This window comes from Microcaecilia unicolor, chromosome 9 (assembly GCF_901765095.1).
Source record: "Microcaecilia unicolor chromosome 9, aMicUni1.1, whole genome shotgun sequence".
In the NCBI taxonomy this organism is placed as follows: Eukaryota; Metazoa; Chordata; class Amphibia; order Gymnophiona; family Siphonopidae; genus Microcaecilia; species Microcaecilia unicolor.
This window is the reverse complement of record NC_044039.1, coordinates 123,248,329-123,269,614: the sequence shown is the minus strand read 5'-3', so window position 1 is coordinate 123,269,614 and position 21,286 is coordinate 123,248,329. Positions and strand designations below refer to the sequence as shown.

General features: G+C 47.2%; 1 protein-coding gene across 2 annotated transcripts in view; it reads left to right on the top strand.

Moving 5' to 3' along the window:
- The first annotated feature begins 18,290 nt into the window (after positions 1-18,290).
- The window catches only part of LOC115478225 (retinol dehydrogenase 12-like), a 72,067-nt gene continuing 69,071 nt past the window's right edge, over positions 18,291-21,286 (top strand). Inside the window, exon 1 of one of the 2 annotated variants that reach the window (XM_030215528.1) lies at positions 18,291-18,404. In XM_030215528.1, coding sequence (XP_030071388.1) covers positions 18,328-18,404 — 77 coding nt within the window. In that variant the 5' untranslated portion in view covers positions 18,291-18,327. The remainder of the gene's footprint in view (positions 18,405-21,286) is intronic. The other variant, XM_030215527.1, reaches the window with a different exon arrangement.

Genomic DNA, 21,286 nt, shown 5'->3' with positions numbered 1-21,286 from the left:
CTGTGATGCACTGCAGGGCCCACACTGGAAGAACGGACCCCATCGCCCGGGGAAATCAGCGGGCAGACGACGCTGCCAAAAGGGCAAGTCAGCTCCCCTACTCCTCTCACCCTTCTGACCCCGTACTCGTCGTCCAGCTCCCTACGGAGACCCCTATCTACACCCCCCAAGAAACGGAATGGGCCCAACAAGAGGGTCTACAGTCACGCAATGGCTGGTGGATACTACAGGATGGGCGCATATGGATACCCGAAGCCTTGGCCTGGACGGTGGCCAAGGAGGCTCACGACCGCACCCACCTGGGAAGGGACGCCCTGGGGCGCTTACTTGAGAAGACCTACTACATCAACAAACTATCCCTGTGGACCAAAAACGCTTCCAGCCGATGCGCGACTTGTGCCCGGAACAACCCTCGAACGGGGCCCGGCCCTATGCCAGGACATGTTCTCCGAGGCACCAGCCCTTTCCACGTGTGCCAGATTGACTTCACACACATGCCCCCGGCACGCGGCTACAAAGCTATCCTCGTCGCCGTGTGTACCTACACCGGATGGATTGAAGCCCAGCCCACTAGAACGGAAATGGCTAAAGAAGTTACCTCCCTACTGCTTCATCAAATCCTACCCAGATACGGCCTCCCCAAGCAAATAAACTCTGACAACGGTCCCGCCTTCGCTAGCGAAGTAACACAACAGCTCAGTACCAGACTGGGCCTCGATTGGAAGTTGCATTGTGCCTGGAGACCCCAAAGCAGTGGAGTAGTGGAGAGGGCTAACCGATCCCTGAAGAACCAGCTAGCCAAGCTATGCCAAGAAGCAAAAGCCAAATGGCCCGACCTGCTTCCACTGGCCTTGCTGCATCTTAGGTGTACCCCCAAGGCTACCGGCCTTACTCCTTACGAGATGATGTATGCTAGGCCACCACCACTACCCTCCTTTCCCGACTCCTTGCAGATACAGGGTGAGAGTTCCTTAGTGAAACAGATGAGAGCCTTACACCAGGTAGTGCAAGACATCCAGCAGTACACTGAAAGAGTAGCTCCCTTGGTCCTCACCAGTCCTACGCACAGGTTCAGGGTGGGAGACGAGGTCTGGGTAAAAGAGTGGGATGAATCTGACTGTCTAAAGCCCAAATGGAAGGGGCCCTCCCTTGTTCTCCTAACGACCTCAACCGCTGTTAAAATTGCAGGAAGCCCAGTGTGGATACATTGGACCCGACTGAAACCTGCTGCTCCTACTAGCAGCACCCTGAAGCGTTGGCGTGTGCACCTACATCCTGACGCTCCATTACGGCTGACTCTAAGAAATACGTGAACCATCATCAGATTCATGCCTGCCCAGCAACAGGAACCCAGCTTCTGGACCCACTGCGTCTTTGGCTCTCTGTTTATCGCTGCCTTCATAGTGGGCCTCATTATCTTCTTGCTGCAAAAGCTTGGATACCTTCCACCACATATATAATGCTGACTATCTTCCTCCTCCTGTGTGCAGTTCCGAGCTATCCTGCCACCCTGAGCCTGAATTGCACTGAATGTTTGCGCCTCGTGCGCCACCGTATAGAGGGAGGATATCACCTAGTCACTACCCTCATTCACCAGACGCAGCCCCCGGAAGGCGATTGCCAGCTTCTCCCGACTTGTGCCCTCATCACTCCGAATGGCCTCCAACAGTTCCACAGATGCCTCCAAGGAAATCTCACTATCTGCCACAGCCCTACCAAACCACGATACTACAATGTCACCCTCAGCGTAGGACTCCCTGCGTATGTGGCCGGGCCTCCGGGAGTCGAGGGAGATGGCATTCTGTATTACATTAATTCCACTCGCATCCTTGTCGGTGGCATCCAAACTGTAGCAACCCTCACCTTCGACGTCTGTGCCGCCATGGACAAACACCCTTGGTCTCGCAAGTGTGGCAGCCAGAGTTGGCGAGAGGCATACGTTAACGACCACAAGTATGTCTGCCCCTTCAGTCCAGACATGAGATGCTGCTCCCCGTGGGTTTGGCTCCCATGCGCCGGCGACACTCGAGCCTCGGGCTGGGACCGAGTGTGTGCTTATACGGGAGGAGGATATGCCGGATGCGCCGGCCTGGGCGAATTTCGTCGAGGTTCTGGTAACTATGTGTCCCTAGACTGGCCCATCCGAGGACACGACATGCCCTGGAGAGGAACGTGGGGCCTCGGCATTGACGGCGGAGGAATGGATCCGTTGACATATATTACCATATACCAGAGTCTCGAAACGAAGCCTCCTACGCACCACCAGACTACTGTTGTCGGCTACCAAGACGTATTTGATGAAATTGCTCGTGCTGAGCAGACCGAGACTAAATTCCCCATTTCCCCAGAAGCCCGAAATATGTTCCTCAATTTGGCTGAAAACATCGCCCTCTCCCTCGGAATTGCCAACTGTTTCGTCTGTGGAGGCACCGACATGGGTGAACAATGGCCCTGGGAAGCGAGAGAGATCCGACAACACACATGGGATGCACTCAACACCACTAACATTACCTTTCCCCAACGGCCGAAGCCGTACGAATGGGCCCTAAGAACAAATATCATAGGCTCCCTCTGCGCTAGTCGAGCGCCATCGAAGCGGTACTCTGTAGCAGTGGGAGATTCTGCTTGCACGGGGGTCCTACAGTATAATGGAAGCCGGACTACCTGGTGGCAAACGGATAACCTGCCCGCCCCGGAGCCTATCTGGACAGAACCCACCTTGAACACGACATGGACATACGGAGGTAACGCCTCCCTCAAGTGGGTAGCCCCGGAGGGCTACTACTATATCTGCGGGCGCAGGGCCTACGAACAGCTCCCGGCCCGCTGGTACGGTACCTGTCTCTTGGGCACTGTCCGCCCTAGTTTTTTCCTTCTGCCCCTGCGAGTCGGCGAAACCCTGGGTATCCCCCTATACGTGGAAAAGGGGCCTGATAACCCGGCCAGACGCAAACGGTCTTTCCCACACGTCAAGCCCAAAGTCCAAATTGGAGACTGGAAAGACAACGAGTGGCCGCCTGAACGCATCATTCATTACTATGGACCGGCCACATGGGCTGAAGATGGTACATACGGGTACCGTACCCCTATCTATATGCTGAATCGTATTATTCGCCTACAGGCCGTACTCGAAATCCTTACTAACGATTCGGCCCTTGCCCTCAATATCCTAGCTCGACAGAACACTAAGCTCATTACCGCCGTCTACCAAAATCGCTTGGCTCTTGACTACCTCTTAGCCCAGGAGGGCGGGGTGTGTGGCAAGTTTAACCTCAGTAATTGCTGCTTACAGATTGATGACCAGAGCCATGTCATCAGAGAAATAACTGACCGGATGGTCAAACTAGCCCACGTCCCCGTCCAGACCTGGAACAGTGCGTGGGATTGGACTTCCTCCCTCACCAGCTGGCTCCCAACCTCCGGGAGCCTGCAAGGCCTCCTCGTCATGGGTGGCCTGTTCTTGCTGTCCTGCCTATTAATACCTTTGTCTCTCCCCTTAGTTTTCAGGTGTCTCCGCTCCACCATGGAAAGCATCGCTGACCGCCGTGCTGCTGCCCAACTTATGGCTCTCCAGATGTACTCCCCCATTCCCCAGTGTGATGAAGCTTACGACGAAGCACCTTGTGGCTGATGTGCACTTTAAACCCCCTGAGTCACTTAATGGGCCATTACCCTTGTGCCAGCAAAAGACCGGCTGCAAAGGGGGGGGGATTCCACTAGGGGCCCTCCGTCTCAACCCCGGCGAAGCAACCAACGGCTGCGCAAGGGCTTAGGGCTCGCTTGTTGCCTCCCTCGCTAACTATCCTTGTCCTTTCTTTCCTTTTCAGGGTTCATGGAGGTGATACTCTCCACCTGATGGATGTTCAAGTATCAAAAGGGGGGAATGAAGGAGTGGAACGCCGGTACTACCTGAATACTACTGACCAACAGAACAACCTCAAGTTTTGTTCCTACTGATGGACTTATACTTATGGACTCTACCTCTGCTTTTGGCCTTTTAGCCATACCTTATTATTGCACTGGACATTTGTGCCTTATCCAGTTTTACTGTTTACTAATGAAAGAAGTTGCTGTTTACTAATGAAAACACAGAATGCAGGGCTATTAGACATATAGCTTGTAACAGTAGTTAGCAAGGCCTATACAAGACCAGCTTGCCTGTAGCAACGCCATCTGAATAGACGACCTTGGAGGGTGCTGACACCCCCCTGCATTCCTGAGCCGAACCTTATCTCCTGTGCTAGAAAGGAGCATTGTGTGTGTGTGAGAAGAATAAGCTGCTAAGTTTCGTTCTTCTTGCCAGTATCATTTCAGTGTTATGACGTGTGTACGTACTGGGACTACAATTTTGTACTGTAAGAACTACAAATGTTTACTGCGCATGTCGGTTGTGACGTGTAAGGGGCCAAATGCGCAGGCCCAGTAGGGAAGTATAAATGTACGCGTCAGATGATTTATGACACACAGTGTCCCGAGGCTACTCGGTGCTGTTCACTTGCTAGCAATAAAGTTGCCTTGTTTGGAACCAAAATTTGCCTTTCGTCTCCTGATTTCCCACCTGTTTCAAGCTGATGGGGCTTGGGGACCCCCACCAGCTACAGCAAGGGTCAGGTCTGGTATTGAGGCAGTGGGCATAATTATACATATATAAGAAATTATATTAACTGTTAATTCTGTTTAAAGTTTGGTGTTTAAAATTCTATTCTACTTTTCAGTCCTGTAAAGTGAAGGAATGCCAGATGGTTTAGATTATTTAGAAATCCAGCGTTGCCAGGCTAAAGGTTAGAAAGGTCAGAGAGAGAAACTTCTTTCACCCTTTGTGATTGATGGATTGCTAATGCTAGCTAGCACATCTGTATACTATTATGAATGAACAAGGCATGAGCCAGACATACTGTAGTTTAAAGCTGGTTAAATAATTTTAGAAGTTCTTGATATGTAGATATTCTTGAATTCTGATTTCTGTGTATTTTAGAATATGTCTTATAAGGATGCTTATTTAGAATATATTTAGTTTGTGTAGTTAATATGTAGAATACCTTTTTAAATCTAATGTTTGTTCAACTCTTTGCCTTACGTTCTGAGTAGGACTGCAGTGAAAAGGTCAGCATATGGTTTGACTTAGCCACAGTCCTAGCTGGTTCAGTGTATGAAGCTAAGAGGTCAGAGAAGTCAGCTCTCTTCTCCTTGATTAATTATAGGTAAATGTAGGAATGGTCCTGAAAGTAATAACAAACTATATCTGTATGCTATTAAGTAAGACTGGCCCTTGACCCCTTAATGAATGCCAGAGTTCAGTTAGCAGTTAGTATGAACCAGACTAGGAATATGAGAATAATAAATGTCAGATTGGCCCCTTCGCCCCTCAATGAACCTAAGTTAATCATAATAAAATGTAAGAGACTGGTGCCAAAATGTCTGGTGTGAGAGGCCCCAGGTCATAGGTCAGTTTAGGATATGTCTGGAACCTATGTAACTGATATTTTGAATATATGTATGGTAATAATTAGTTCAGACAGGGTAATTAATCTATTCTTTACCATCTGGAAAGTAAGGGGGGCTAGAGAGGGGGATAGCACTGTATATAAGTGGGAGTAGAAGCAGCTTACGTCAGAAGGAACAGACAGAAGAGGGAGAGACAGCAGCAGAAGAGAAGGAGCTGAGACAGAAGCCACAAAGACACAGAGAGCTGAGGAAGAGAAGAAGAGACTTAATGCTGATGTTCTACTTTGTTTGCTGGCAAATAAAGAAGATTTCTCCCTCACTCTGGTGTGTGCTGTTTGACTCCTGAAGTACCACAGATTCTGCTAACAATAGGGGTAATTCATGCATCAATTCCTGCAACAGTATTAGACATGCTAGGGTTCCCTCCAATTCCCTCACCGCCTTTCCAACCTCCCTGCCTGTCATTACAATCACACCAACAGATCCTCACCAAATACAGAACAAGGGATCACAAATTAGAAATAAAAATATGTGGACAAACATTTAACTGGGAACCTCATAATATATTGCAACAGTGGAGAAATAAAAACAGAAATGCATATCCTTTTATACTAAAAACAATAAAATTACATTTGCTATGCAAATGTTAGTCTGGTTGTGAGCCCTTGGGACCCGGCCGAAGCCTAGTATAGGGGTTAGGCCAAGGCCAAGGGTGGGCCGAGCAGGCACTACACACTACCCCAGCTACCAAGCCCTGTACACACACACCCAGCAACCAACTTGCACCTCAGAAAAGGGAAGATAGGCTGTGAGGCCCACCTGATTGCCCTATCTGAAACCGATTCACTCAGAATTTAAGCATGCGGGCCTCACGGCCTAATTGGAACCAACTCATACTTAGGGACAGTGGCTTAGCCAGACTGCCAATTTTGGGTGGGTGTTACGGTATCCTCTCCTGACCTAAGGAAGGAAGTATTGGTCTCTGAAACTTTATTAACAAAGGAACCATATTACTTTATCCTAAATTAAAAAATAAATTTATTTTCTTTACCTTTGTTGTATGGCCATTTACTTTTTCTCATTGTGTTGCTCCCAGTCTCTAGATTCTGCTTTCCTTCATTTTCACTTAACTCTTCTGCCACGGTTTCCTGGACATCTCATTTTTCTCTCCTTTTTCTTTACTTTCTTCAATATTTTTCTGCCTCTCTGTCTCTCTCTGTCCAGATTTAATTCATTCTTACTATCCATTCTTTAATTTCCTTCATCTACTTATGACTTTTCATCTTTTTCTCACCCTTGTTCTCCCCATGCCCCTTCCTCTTATTCTCCAGTCTTTCACTACTCTCCTTTTCCATCCAGCAGCTCTCTTCTTTCTCTCCCCATCCTTCCAGTGTCTCCCCTCTCTCTCCCCATCCTTCCAGTAGTCTCCCCTCTTTCTTTCTGCATTCTTCCATCCAGCGTCACCTCTTTCTCCCTACCCTTCCATTCAGTGTCTTCCCTCTTTCTCCCTACCCTTCCATCCAGCGTCTCCCTCTTTCTCTCCCCATCCTTCCACCCATCTACCCCATCCTTCCATCTAATGTGTCTCTCTACCTCCTTCTAACCAGTGTCTCTCTATCTCTCTACCCTTTTCTGTTCAGTGTCCCTTCTCTCTCCACATCCTTCTAGTCTCTCCCCTTTCTCTCTGCATCCTTTCATCCATCTCCCCTCTTTCTCTCCCCATCCTTCCATCTGCTTTTTCCCTCTTTCTCTCCCCATCCCTTCCATCTGCTTTTTCCCTCTTTCTCTCCCCACCCTTCCATCTGCTTTTCCCTCTTTCTCTCCCCACCCTTCCATCTGCTTTTCCCTCTTTCTCTCCACATCCTTCCATCTGCTTTTTCCCTCATTCTCTCCCCATCCTTCCACCTGCTTTTTCCCTCTTTCTCTCCCCATCCTTCCATCTGCTTTTTCCCTCTCCCGATTCAGGCCCGCCAGCGCCAGCTTTAGCTCCCATTGCCGGCCACAGCTGCTTTTCCTATTGAGCAGCAGGGCCGACGCTACAAAAAGAAGAAGCGCTCAGCTGACTGAGCTGAGCGCTAACGACAAAAAAAGTTGAAAAAAAAAAAGCACGGCACCACCGCAGGCAGCCTTGAGGCATTGGCTGCCGGCTCTGCAGGCACTTCCCGTCTCTTACATCACTGCTCCTGCGTCGCTCCAGGGGCAGTGACGTAAGAGACGGGAGGAGCCTGCAGAGCCAGCAGCCAATGCCTCAAGGCTGCCTGCGGAGGTGCTGCGCTTTTTGTTTTTCAACTTTTTTTGTCGTTAGCGCTCAGCTCAGTCAGCTGAGCGCTTCTTCTTTTTGTAGCGTTGGCCCTGCTGCTCAATAGGAAAAGCAGCAGTGGCCGGCAATGGGAGCTGGTGCTGGCGCGGGCTTGGAGGAAAAGTGGGCGGGTAGTGTCTGTGCGCTTGGGTGGGTGGGCCAGAGCTGAAATTGCAGGCCCACCCGTAGCTACGCCCCTGCTTAGGGAGGGGAGAAAGAGACTAAACGAGGGGTTCCCCGCGGGGACCGGAGCACCAGCAACACCTCAGTGCTGGTAATCAAGGAGAAAGGGAAGCATACACAGAAACACGTCAAGCAGTAGACCACCACACACAAAGAAAGTGAGGGACTCTAATATAAGATACTGTAGGCAGAGACCCTCAGCAAACAGGGAAGGGAAAAGTCCGCAAAACGGAGTGTGGAGCCTAATACACACACTAGCACAGAAAGGGACAGTGCTCTGTAATACAGGAGGTAGTACAGCAAAGAAAGGACTGAAAGTCAGATGCACTAAACTTAATGAGCCCTTAACAAGCCATTAACGAGCAAGTAGTAAACCCTGGCATGCACTAAACACTTTTTTTCCGACACGGTAGCAGCTAACGAAAACGGAATGCAGATGAGCAAATCGTGTAGAAACCCTATTGTAATGAGATGCACTAACCTTTTCCGATTGCCTTAACGGTGGAAATCGCTGGAAAATCTATCGAGAGGTCTGTACCTCTCGTTGGGGCTGCCCAGGATTGGAAAAATTATTAAAATGTAAAAAAAAAAACAAATCGGGGGCTAAAACGGCCAAGTGCTCGTCATGGACGGCCATTATGGCCATTCTACACCCGAAAAACTGCCCAAGTGCTCGTCACTTTATTGATAAATGTTCAATAAACTACTACTACTTAACATTTCTAGAGCGCTACTAGGGTTACGCAGCGCTGTACAAAATAAACAAAGAAGGACGGTCCCTGCTCACAGGAGCTTACAATCTAAAGAAGACTTCTTACAACTTAAAAAAGTGGAAAAAAAATCCAAGTGCTCATCCTTTTTTTTTTTTTTTACAACAAAACTATTAGTGGGATTTAAACCCACCATCTCTGGATTACAAGACTGCTGCGCTAACCACTCGGCTACAACTGTACTTACTTGGATGTTCCTCCCTTACTTCCAGGTCTCTCAGCTAGGTGAAGCACGACCAAAAATAATGTTTTTATTATTGGGGGGGGGGGGGGGGGGGGGAGGGGAGGCTGCCCAAAATGGACGTGTTTTTTTTTTAAGCAAAGCTTTATTAAAAAACATCAAACAGGCTCCGATGCCGCAGGCTCTTTTTTGGACATCATTCAACCCCAGAATAATAAAAACGTCCTTTTTGGCTGTGCTTCACTCAGCTGAGAGACCTGGAAGTCTCTGAGCCAATCACAGCGTGTTTAGCTCAGCTAAACATGCTGTGATTGGCTCAGAGACTTCCAGGTCTCTCAGCTGAGTGAAGCACGGCCAAAAAGGACGTTTTTATTCTTGCACAGCACTCCAGAACAAGAAAGTAATAGCATAACTGATCAGCTCCAGGTCTCAGCCAATCCCAGTGAGTTTAGCTGTTACCAGTATCAGCTAAACGCACTGTGATTGGCTGAGAGAGACCTGGAGGGAGGGGCGTCCAAAAAGGTTTGATTTGTGTCCTCTCACGTCCCGATTTTCTGGGCTGGAAGGCTCCTCCGTATTGTCAGGTTAGTTTTTATTCTCTTGACTCTGAACTGTACATTAGCTTGTAGCCTGTAAAAAGAACGTCTTTTCAGAGGGAGTTTTTTTTTTATAGTGAAGGACGTCCTTGGCATGCGCAGAGCAGCCAGCATAATGCTTGGCTGCTCTGTACATGCTCGACCAGCTGACTATCCAACTGTTTAACGACGGAATAGAGAATGCAAGTGAGCTACAACGAGCAGCTCATTTGCATTCCTATTCCTTGATGCATGGCCGTTCCTTACCGATTCGCTAAGGGATTCGGTAAGGGAAGGGCTCTAACGATTGATTAGTGCATCTAGCCCTGAAACAATCACAAAGGGAAGACTGCAGTAAACAGATAACTGCCAGAAGCAGAGAAGCTCTGCAGACAAAGGGTTAAACCAAGCTCAGCAAACAGACAGCAACCAGAGGCAGGGAACACTGTAGACAATGGCAGTGGCGTACCAAGGGGGGGGCGGTGGAGGCGGTCCGCCCCGGGTGCCAGTGGGTGGGGGGTGCTCCGCTCCCGGTGCCGGCCGTTCCCGCGGCACCGCACATTAAAAAAAACTGGTGAAGCAGCGTCGCAGGCAGCGCCTCGCGCCCTGCTTGTAAAAAAAAAATCAAATCTCCTTCCTTCTCCTCCTCGTCTTGACGTCGACTCGGGCCTTCCAATCAATTTGATTGGAAGGCCCGAGTCGACGTCAAGACGAGGAGCAGGAAGGAGATTTGATTTTTTTTTTACAAGCAGGGCACGAGGCGCTGCCTGCGACGCTGCTTCGCCAGTTTTAACGGGACTGAGATGGGGAAGGAGAGGGGCGAAAGGGACTCGGGTGGGGGTGTTCAGAGGGGAGAAGGGGACTGGGGTGGGGAGAAGGGGACTGGGGTGGGGGTGTTCAGGGGAAAAGGGGAGGGGAGAAGGGGACTGGGGTGGGGGTGTTCAGAGGGGAAAAGGGGAGGGGAGAAGGGGACTGGGGTGGGGGTGTTCAGAGGAGAGAAGGGGACTGGGGTGGGGGTCTCAGACAGGGGAGGGGAGAAGGGGACTGTGGTGGGGGTCTCAGACAGGAGAAGGGGAGGGGAGAAGGGGACTGGGGTGGGGGTGTTCAGAGGGGAGAAGGGGGCTGGAACTGGGGGCTGAAAAAAGGGGCAGAGAGAAAGAGGGGACAGATCCTAGATGGAAGGGGGAGCGAGAGGGAGGGCAGACCCTGGATGGATGGGAGAGGGAGGGCAAATGGTGGATTGAAGGGGCAGAGAGAAAGGGCAGGCAGTGGATGGAAGGGACGGCAGAGAGGGCAGACACTGGATGGCAGAGAGAGAGAGAGAGTGAAGACAGATGCTGGATGGAAGGAAGACGGTGAAAAGAAGATGAGGAAAGCAGAAACCAGAGACAACAAACTGTAAATAAAATATATATTTTTATTTTTTTTGCTTTAGGATAAAGTATTGTAGATGTGTTAAATGTTTATAATAGAACATGTAAATAAGGTAATCTTTTTATTGGACTAATTTTAATACATTTTGACTAACTTTCGGAGAACAAAACCCCCTTCCTCAGGTCAGGATAGGATACTGTAACAGCACTATACTGTACTGACCCGAGGACGGAGGTTTTGGCCTCTGAAAGCTAAATGTATTAGTCCAATAAAATGGTATTATTTTACTTTCTATATTTGTTTTATTTCTATTTGTTAATTTGTAAAGTGGTGATTGGTACTTGTTAGTTTTTTTCAAATTTACATCTGCTGTCTTTATATTTTGCACAATACTAGGGGACAGTTTCTGTTTCTGTGGTGTTGCATTGTATGCAGAGTCTGGCATCTTGGGGGTTCAGTTTAATTTTTGTCTAAATAGAAAGTTTATGATTACTTATTCTATAGTGGATTAGGGTGTATCTGTGTTTGTGAAAAAGACATGGCTTTCAGTTGGCATTGACTGTGCAGGATCTACGATCTGTACTATTCTGTCTGGTTTCGTTTTACAATAGGTGAATTGATGTTCTAGTGCTCACTGTAGTGTTTAAGATGCTTTCCTTTTCCTTGTGTGACTCGTAGAAATGACTGCTTATGGTATGGTAGAATTGCTCTATAGGTCCTGAGTGTTTTGTATTCTCGGCATGCCTAGTACTGGATTTGGGGGGGGGGGGGGGGTGTTAAAAAATGACCGGCCCCGGGTGTCAACTACCCTAGGTACGCCACTGGACAATGGGTTCATGGGGAGTACAATGAAAAACAAACAACCCACACTGAGAGAAACAAAGGGAGGACCTGCCAAGCAGAAAACAAACAGGGCACTAGGGAACTCTGAAGAAAGGGGAAGCCAAAACAAACAAACTGGAACAGAGGAGGAGGACCTCACCACACAGCACTAGAGCAAACAGATAAACCCAGGTGTAGTGAGAGAGGTAATTAGACACACGCAGGCAGCAGCCGGCAGACAGAGACAGAGCAATAGAAAACTGCAAGCCAGGAAAGGAGTAACAACTCCACACAAGCACAGAGCTAATAGCTCAGACAGAGCAAAGGTAAGGCTTCAGCAGAATTGGAGAAAACACCAAAGCAGGGGTTGACGGGGAGGTGAGCTTAAGTAGATCAGACTGACATCAGCTCAGCCCCTGACGGACCAATCAGGAGCGGTTCCAAACATCTCCCTGTTTGACTAGCAGAATTCTAACAGAATCATAACAGCAAATTTATCAAGCTAATATATTCCAGATAATAAATTCAAAATAAAGTGCTTTTTCTACCTTTTGTTGTCTGGTCATTTTATTTTTACATCATGTTGGTTCCAGCTTCTCTTTTCCACTTTCCTGTCTTTCTGCTAATTCTCTTTCAAGCAGCTGCTGTCCATTTGTCTTTTCTACTCTCTCACTCCATTCTCTCACTACACTTGCCTCTGACATATTAATCTTTCCATTTTAGCTCTTTCCGCTCTTTTTTTTCTCTTCTGCTCTCTGTCCACTCAAATTTCACCCTCTTTCTAATCCCTTTTCTTCTTTCCAGATACCTATCAGGTTTCCATCTCTTTCTTTCACCCCCTAGCTCTCCTATTCCCCATCTCACTCCTTCCCCAGCCTTCCATTCCCTTTCATCTTCAATCTACTCCCCATTACCATATTTCTACCCCCTGTAATCACTATCCTCCTGTTCATTTCCTTGCCACCCCCTTGGCCTCTCCTAGGGTTACCATATGGCTCCAGAAAAAGGAGGACGGATTGAGCCAGCCGGGTTTTACTTCCATTGCTTTCAATGGAAGTAATTGCTTTCAATGGAAAGCAATGGAAGTAAAACCCGGCTGGCTCAATCCGTCCTCCTTTTTCTGGAGCCATATGGTAACCCTAGCCTCTCCCACATGGTTCCACCATTCCTAGTGTCTCCCTCCAGACACCCTTTATAGCCCAGCATTTTCTCCATCGTTTTCCTTTCCCCACTCCCTCCCAGCATCTTCCTGTCCCTTCTCTCTTTCCTCTTGCCCCCTCCTCCAAGGGCCAGAATTTCTCCCTCTCTCTTCTCTCCCACCCATAGTCCAGCATCTCTCTCACTCCCTTCTGCCCCTGGATTCAACATCTCCCCCTTCCTGTGCAGCATCTATCCTTCCCTCCTCCAGGGAGGAGTGGCCTAATGTTTAGTGCAGTAGGCCTTGATCCCAGCATCCTGGGTTCAATTCTCACTACAGCTCCCTGTGACCCTGGGTAATCACCCAACCCTCCAATGCCTCAGGTACAAAAACCAAGATTGTGAGCCCTCTAGTGACAGAGATAGTATCCAGATTCTCTCCCTCTCACTCCCTCCCCTGGCCTTTCCAACATCTGGTTTGGTTGCTTGATTCCCTGCCTGCCTGCCTGCCCACCCACCCTGCTCTCCCTTCCTCCCTCACGCTGTAGGTTTAGTAATTTGTTCCCTTTTCCTTCATCTCCTTGGTCTGGTATCTGTTTCCCTTCCCTCCCTCCTTGTGCTGTACCAGCAGTTCTCTCCTTTCCCTCCAGCCCCCTCTTCCTCCCACGTCCAGCAGCTCTCTCCCTTCCCTCCAGCCCCCTCTTGCTCCCACATCCAGCAGCTCTCTCCCTTCCATCCAGATCCCCTCCTCCTCTTCCTCCAGCAGCTCTCTCCCTTCCATCCAGATCCCCTCCTCCTCTTCCTCCCACATCCAGCAGCTTTCTCCCTCACCTCCAATCCCCTTCCTACTACTACTACTACTTATTTCTATAGCGCTACAAGGCATACGCAGCGCTGTACACCATACAGAAAAGACAGTCCCTGCTCAAAGAGCTTACAATCTATATAAGGTAAACAGACAAAACAATTAAGGGTAAGGGAATACAGACAGAACAGTTAAGGGTAAGAGAATACAGACAGAACAATTAAGAGAAAGGGAATAAAGAGGTGAGGATAAAGGACAGAGCTAGTGAGTTAGGAGTCAAAAGCAGTGGTAAAGAGGTGGGTTTTGAGTTTGGACTTGAAAGTGGCTAAAGATGGGGCAAGACGTACAGGCTCAGGAAGTCTATTCCAGGTGTGAGGTGCAGCGAGACAAAAGGAACTGAGTCTTGAATTAGCAGTAGAGGAGAAAGGGACAGATAGGAGAGATTTATCTACAGAACAGAGTACTCGAGGGGGGACGTAGGGAGAGACAAGAATGGAGAGGTACTGGGGAGCGGCAGAGTGAATGCACTTATAGGTTAATAGGAGAAGTTTGAATTGAATATTGAAACGGATAGGGAGTCAGTGAAGTGACTTAAGGAGAAGGCTAATGTGGGCATAGCGACTTTGGCGGAAGATGAGTCGCGCAGCAGAGTTTTGGATTGATTGAAGAGGAGAGAGATGGCTAAGAGGGAGGCCGGTGAAAAGTCGTTTACAATAATCAAGATGAGAGGTGATACGAGTGTGGATAAGGGTTCTGGTTCAGTGCTCAGAGATGAAGGGACGGATTTTGCTAATGTTGTACAGAAAGAAACGACAGGTTTTGGCAATCTGCTGAATGTGATCAGAGAAGGAGAGAGAGGAGTCAAAGATGACCCCAAGGTTACGAGCAGATGAGACAAGGAGAATGAGAGTGCCATCCACTGAAATAGAGAAAGGGGGGAGAGGGGAGGTAGGTTTAGGGGGAAAGATGAGAAGCTCGGTTTTGGCCATGTAGAGCTTCAGATGACGTCGAGACATCCATGCAGCGATGTCAGACAGGCAGGCTGACACCTTGGTCTGGATGCCGGTTGAGACGTCGGGGGTAGAGAGGTAGATCTGGGTGTCGTCAGCATAGAGATGGTGCTGAAAGTCATGGGAAGAAATCAGAGAGCCAAGGGAAGAAGTGTAGATGGAAAACAGGAGAGGACCGAGAATAGAGCCTTGAGGTACACCAATTGGTAGTGGGATAGAAGTGGAAGAGGATCCACCAGAGTGTACACTAAAGGTGCGACTCGAGAGGTAGGAGGAGAACCAGGAAAGAACAGAGCCCTGGAATCCAAATTAAGACAGCGTGTCAAGGAGTAGGCTGTGATCCACAGTGTCAAAAGCGGCGGATAGGTCAAGAAGGATGAGGATAGAATAGAGACCTTTGGATTTGGCCAGAAGCAGGTCGTTGGAAACATTTGTAAGTGCAGTTTCAGTTGAATGAAGATGGCAAAAGCCAGATTGGAGTGGGTCAAGAACAGCATGAGATGAGAGAAAGTCAAGGCAGTGGCGGTGAATGGCGCGTTCAAGTAACTTGGAAAGGAAGGGGAGGAGGGAGATGGGTCGATAGTTGGAAGGACAGATAGGGTCAAGTGAAGGCTTCTTAAGGAGTGGTGTGACCACAGCATGATTAAAGACATCAGGAACAATTGCGGTGGAAAGAGAGAGATTGAGGATATGATAGATAAAAGGAGTGAGAGTAGGAGAGATGGTGTTAAGAAGGTGGGTAGGGATGGGATCAGAGGAACAGGTAGTTCGTTTTGAGGAGGAGAGAAGATGTGATTTTCTTCATCAGTGACCTCAGGAAAGGAGGAAAAGGATTGAGGGGTTAAGAAAATAGGGAAACGGACAAGGGGAGGGAGAGGTAGGGGTGGCTTGGATGAGAATATGAGGTTTATTTTCTGAACCTTATCGTGGAAGAACTCAGCTAAGGTCTGAGGAGATAGTGAGGGGGGAGTTGGAGATGGAGGCACCTTGAGGAGAGAATTCAGTGTGGTGAAGAGAAGTTGAGGGTTAGAGAATGAGTGAGTTGGATGTAATAGTCCCGCTTGGCAAGCAGAAGAGCAGATTGAAAGGAGGTCAGCATGAACTTGAAGTTTATGAAGTCAGCAAGGGCATGAGATTTCAGCCAGAAGCTTTCGGTGGAGCGGGCACAGGAATGTAGGTAGCTGATTTTAGAGGTCAGCCATGGGTGGGGTTTGGCACTCCTTATAGGACGGGGCATGAGAGGTGCAAGAGTGTCTAAAGCAGAGGATAGGATAGTATTGTAGGAAAAGACGGCGTCATTGACAGATTTGGATGGTGTAGTGGTAGAGAAGAGGTTTGAGACATTGGAGGATAGGGTAGTAAGGTCAATGGCCTGGAGATTCCTAGATACATTGGTTAAGATTGGACGGGAATTGTTATGGCAAGCAGATGGAGGCTGCGAGAGATAAAAAGGTAATGGATATAAGAAAGTTTGTTGCAGATGGAAAGTTTGTTGCAGATGTTGCTGCCTCCCACAAGTCCAGCAGCACTATCCCTTCCCTCCACCCCCCATCCTCCCCCCACAAGTCCAGCACTTATTTCTGCCTTCCTGATCCTGCCCCAACCCAACATCCCTCGCTGTCGCTGCCTTTTCTCCTGTGGCTCCAGGTACGGCTGTCCGGGAGCGTTCAGCGTTGCCTGCGTGCCTGAAATTCTTTTCCTCCCCGCCGTTGCTTCACATATTATCTTGCAAGGTAAGACCTCAAAAGGTATTGGTGCACAGGGGTCCCAGGGAGTGTCAATCCACCACTGGCCATACTCAAGCCAAAGTTTTGCTGCAGAGGTTTTGTTATGCCTTCAGACTAATGTCAAGGATCGTCAGCCCCTGGTTCCACTTTGCACAGTTCCTACCCATGGTTTCAGCCAACTTCATACTGAAGTTATCTACTCCCCTCGGTCCCTGCAGCATTATTTTTTTCGCCTGTCGCCGGCAGTGGTGCCATTCACACAGGTAGCTCCGCTCCCCTTTGCCGAGTCCATCCAGCCCTCTCTGATGCACTTCCTGTTTATGTAGGGCCAGATAGACTCAGCAGGGGGGAGCAGAGTTGCCTGTGTGAATGGCAGTGCTGCTGTTGACGGGCGAAAAAAAAGAATGCCGCAGAGAGCCGTGGGAGAAAAAGCAGCGACGGCTAGGGATGTTGGTTGGGTGGGCCTCAAGGGAGAGTAGTTGGGCTTGGGCCCACCCAGGCCCACCCGTGGTTACGCCCCTCTGCACTTCAAGAGGGCCTACCTCTGTTCATGTGTGAAAAAGGCCAGGTATTCTGTTAGCATCAAGTGTCTGTGTAGGACTGATCTGTACTAATTAAACTTGGTTTCTTTTCCAATAGGTGTATTAATGTTCTTCTGCCCACTGCAATGTTCGAGATGTTTTTCTTCTAGGAAGTTACCTTGTGTAACATTAATGGAAGTTAGCTTGTAAACTTACTAGATTCTGTTGTCCATCTTGTTAAGAGTATTTTTTACTTTGTAGTAAAAAAGTAGTTTTAAGAGCAGTACTTTATTACTTGTAGTTTAGTATTTATTTTTTGTTGGATAAGACTTTCTACTTTTACTTCACTACTTTTGAAGCCAGTATTTTTACTTTTTACTTAACTACTTTAAAAAAATAAGATACCCATCTCTGTTCGAGAAGTGGAGGGTGGTACAATAGATACCAGGGATGAGTTATTTTAATGACAGGGTAGAGGGGGTCAGGTTGAGTCGGTGAGGAAGGGAGAGAGAGGGCTACTAGACTGCTGGGATATTTTTTTCAAATGGAGGGAGCAGGAAGTTTGGGTTAAAAAGATAGGGGACAGGCCACTACTACCAGGGAATTTTTTTTAATGGTGGAGTTGGGGGAGGACCGCTAGACTACTAGGGCTTTTTTTTTAATGGTAGTGGTGGGGGCATCAGTTTACCAGTGATTTGTGGCATGGGAGGGAGGGGGAGATGCAGACCTGGCTATATATATTTTGAAATGTCCCTCTTCCTATTAGTGTGTAAGCCAATCATTCATCAGGCACTGACAGGAAGGGGGACATGTTCACAATAGGCAGAGGATTACTGCTCCAGTGTGCATTTTTTTTTCTAACAGCCTATACTTTTTTTTAATGGTGCAGCAATTTGCATGCCAACTAATTATTGCATCACCCTGGTATATTTCTGAGGTAACTTAATGGTTAAAAAAAAAAAAGCCACAGGCTGAGCCCCAGCATAGCTCTACCATGAGGCTGTCTGTATTAGCTCCTCATTGATTGAAAAAGAATGAAAACTCACACTAAATTTTAGTAATGTTTTTTTTAATAGAGGGAATAATTTTTTAATCAGGGATTTGTCTGTTTTGTAGCGCCCTGCTGTGCTACCCTTTGGTGCAGTGGTTGTACCCTGATTTTCCTGCACTCTTCCTTCCCGCCTTAGGGAAGTGCTATTAGTGCACGCCGCTGAGCACAAATGTTCTCTATATCCCCTCTCTGCTGGTCCTTCCCCAATAGTTTTTTTGTTATGGTCCGCTGCAATTTCCCTTTAGGCCCCCAAGAGGGCAGGTTTCGGCGATTTCACTACAGTGCCAAACATCCACCCACAGACTAATAAACCCGCCGCACCCTCCTCCCCTACTAGACTACAACTCCCAGGATGCCCATTGCACAACCCTTCCTTTTTTATCGGCTTACCGTAGCCTGGGCCGGTTCAGACTTCAGAGGCGAGAGTATGGAGTTGTGCACGGGGTTGTTGGTCTGCGGTTTGCTGCCGGTGCTCCTCGTTTACTTTGCAGCGCCCTACATCAGGTGCGTGTTTAGTGATCCAGCCCGCAAATGCTTTTTCAGGATAATATAAGCTGGAGGGAGGGTGTGGCTGAAGGAGCGATATCTCAAGTACACGCCGTATTTTGTTCTGCATGATTCTAGGATAGAGGAGCGTTGTGTTGGAGATTGTATGATGACCCTTTGGCTTCTCGCACTGTGGGGGGCTTGATGAGAGGATCCTTCACTCCCCTCCTCCCTCCTATCCCTCTGTGTGTTTTAATTTTTGGAACTTAAAAATGTCGAGTGATGATTGACTTACTGAGGCACTCGTAAAGGGAGGAAGGTTGTTAATACTTGAAGCCTTAAAAAAAATGTGGAATTGTAGCTAATGTATATCATTTCCAGCCTTCAGACACTCTGCTTTATCTGTGATGGTAGATGTACGTAGGGTTACTCAATTCCAGTTCACAGTTAGGCCAGGTTTTCAGGTTATCCACAGTGAATATGCATGTACTGCCTCCTTGGTATGCAAATCGTTCTCGTGCAAATTCATTGTGGATATCCAGAAAACCTGGCCTAACTGTGAACTGGATGTCAGGTGTTCAGCGCTGCATCTGGTAGCGCTATATAAATGTTAATAATAATAATAATTGAGTAACCCTGATGTACAGGATTTGAATGTTGCTTTAATATTACTTTTGTTTGTTTGCTTGCTTAAAAATTCAAGAAGGAAATAATATAATATAGTGTGGGGTCGTATTACACTTGAGAAAAAATTTAGTCAGGATGACTTCCCCAATTAATCTCTATACCAAGAAATGGTTACATGCAAACTGGTTGTTTTCAAGTTATTACAATATTTGTAGGAAAAGTATTACAAATTGTGTAAGATGTTCAGGTTCTCTTGTTTTGTTTTTATGATTTGGGTACTTAAAGACGATTAAAAGAGTAACAATGATGATAAACATTTGTTCTTATGTGCCGCAAGTATCATTTATGGATCAATGCGGCTCACAATGAAAAGTAGAACGTGATCTTAGAATAACAACAATATACAAAAGCCTATACAATAATAGCTAAATAACCTGATAAACATTGATCTTCCAAGATAATTTGATCATTACCATCTGAAACATGTTCTACTATCAAGGGGATGATACCAGCTGCTGAAACAGCCAGGTTTTCAAAACGTTCCAAAAAATCACATAGTTAAACTGATGACTAACATTTCGGTAGTTTATTCCACCACTTGATAAGTGAAAGATGCTTCTAATTTGGTTTTATAAAAACAACCCCTTGAAGTGAATGGAATTGTAAACTCATAGGAGCATAATTCTTACCTAATAACAAAATCATAAGTAACATGGAGCTAAGCCATGAAGAATTAACACCAAACTGCATAGCTTAAAAACTGAGCAGGTTTCAGTGGCCAACCAATGAAGGTTTATAAGAAGAGGTTTGGCGCACTCAAACCTAGAAGCTTTAAAAATCAAGCAGGCAACTGTATTTTGCAATATTTGAATTCAGTTGCGAATGCCTGCAGTGCATCCTACATAAATGATGGTTCAGTTGTCTAAATGGCCCAACATAAATGTCTGTACTAACAAGCGAAGTACATCAATCTAATGTGTCTCAGTTTCCAGAGTAAGCAACATGGCTACCACACTCCTCTACAGAGTAAGCAAAACACTTCAACAGATAACACTTGTATACGAGGTTCGAAGGAAAGCTTGCTGTCTAAAGTTACCTCTAATATTTTTAACTGTTTCTAAGTTATAGGTGATCCCATCAATAACCACATTGTTAGTATAATTCAAATTATGGGGGGTGATTAATAAGCAGACACTTTGTCGTCTCTTTAGACAGCAAGCAGTCCAACACCTGTTTGATCTTAGTTGTTCTAAGTGAAATATCTCCAGCTAAAGGGATGAAAGTAGTTATGTCATCCACATAGATGAAGGGGTGCAACCCCAAAGCCTCCAACCTATGTCCCAAAGGAGCCATCAAAGCATTAAATAAGGTTGGAGACAGAGGGGAACCCTGTGGGACACAGCATAATGGAGACCATTCCCGAAAGAGCTGCCCCCTGATATTTCCTATTTCTAAGAAAACCTTTAAACAAATCCAGAACTAATCCAGCTGTGCCAAGCCCACTCATTAGATGTAGTAAGATCCACCAAATCAAAGGCACTTGACTACCCAAACTGACTTCTCTTCTAATATTAGATACCATTGCTGTCAAAACAGTTTCAGTGCTGTTTCCGCTCCAGAATCCTGACTGAGAATATCATACTGATTGTGCTGCCAGTATACTCTCTGCTACTTTAGTCAGTAGTGGTATAGATGCAATAGGTCTGTAATTTATTTAATTACAGGGCAGGGTAGAATTTTTAGGAATAGGTGTTAAAATAATGTCCCCCTGCTTTTTAAAAACAGCCCTGATCAAGATTTCTACCAATCACTCTCATGCTGCAGAGCGAGGAAACCCAGCAGAACCAGATTAAATTATTTCTGGTTTTGGATAAATCAGGCGCGAAACTGTAGTGTGAAGAAGCTTCTGAACACCATCATCTTCCAAAAGTCAGAAATCAGACTGTACCTTTTCCTGAGACAAAATGGAGTTTTTTTTTCCCCCTCGTAATTTCTCTTAGTCTTCAAAGTCTGTAACCTGTTTGTGTTATGCTCTCTCCAGTCCATCATTTCCACCAATTCCAAGCCTCCAATCCAGCTTTTCTGCTCTACCTATCTGCTTCACACCCCAGTCACTACACATACACCTGCTACACCTTAATCACTACTTATGGCCCCTGTCCACATTCTCTTCCTTGCCCTGTCCCTTCCTAATCTTTTTCCCCTCCCCCTACCGCTGGAAATCATTGCCCCCCCAGTCCCCTCCCGTCCTACTCGCTACGGCAATACCCTAT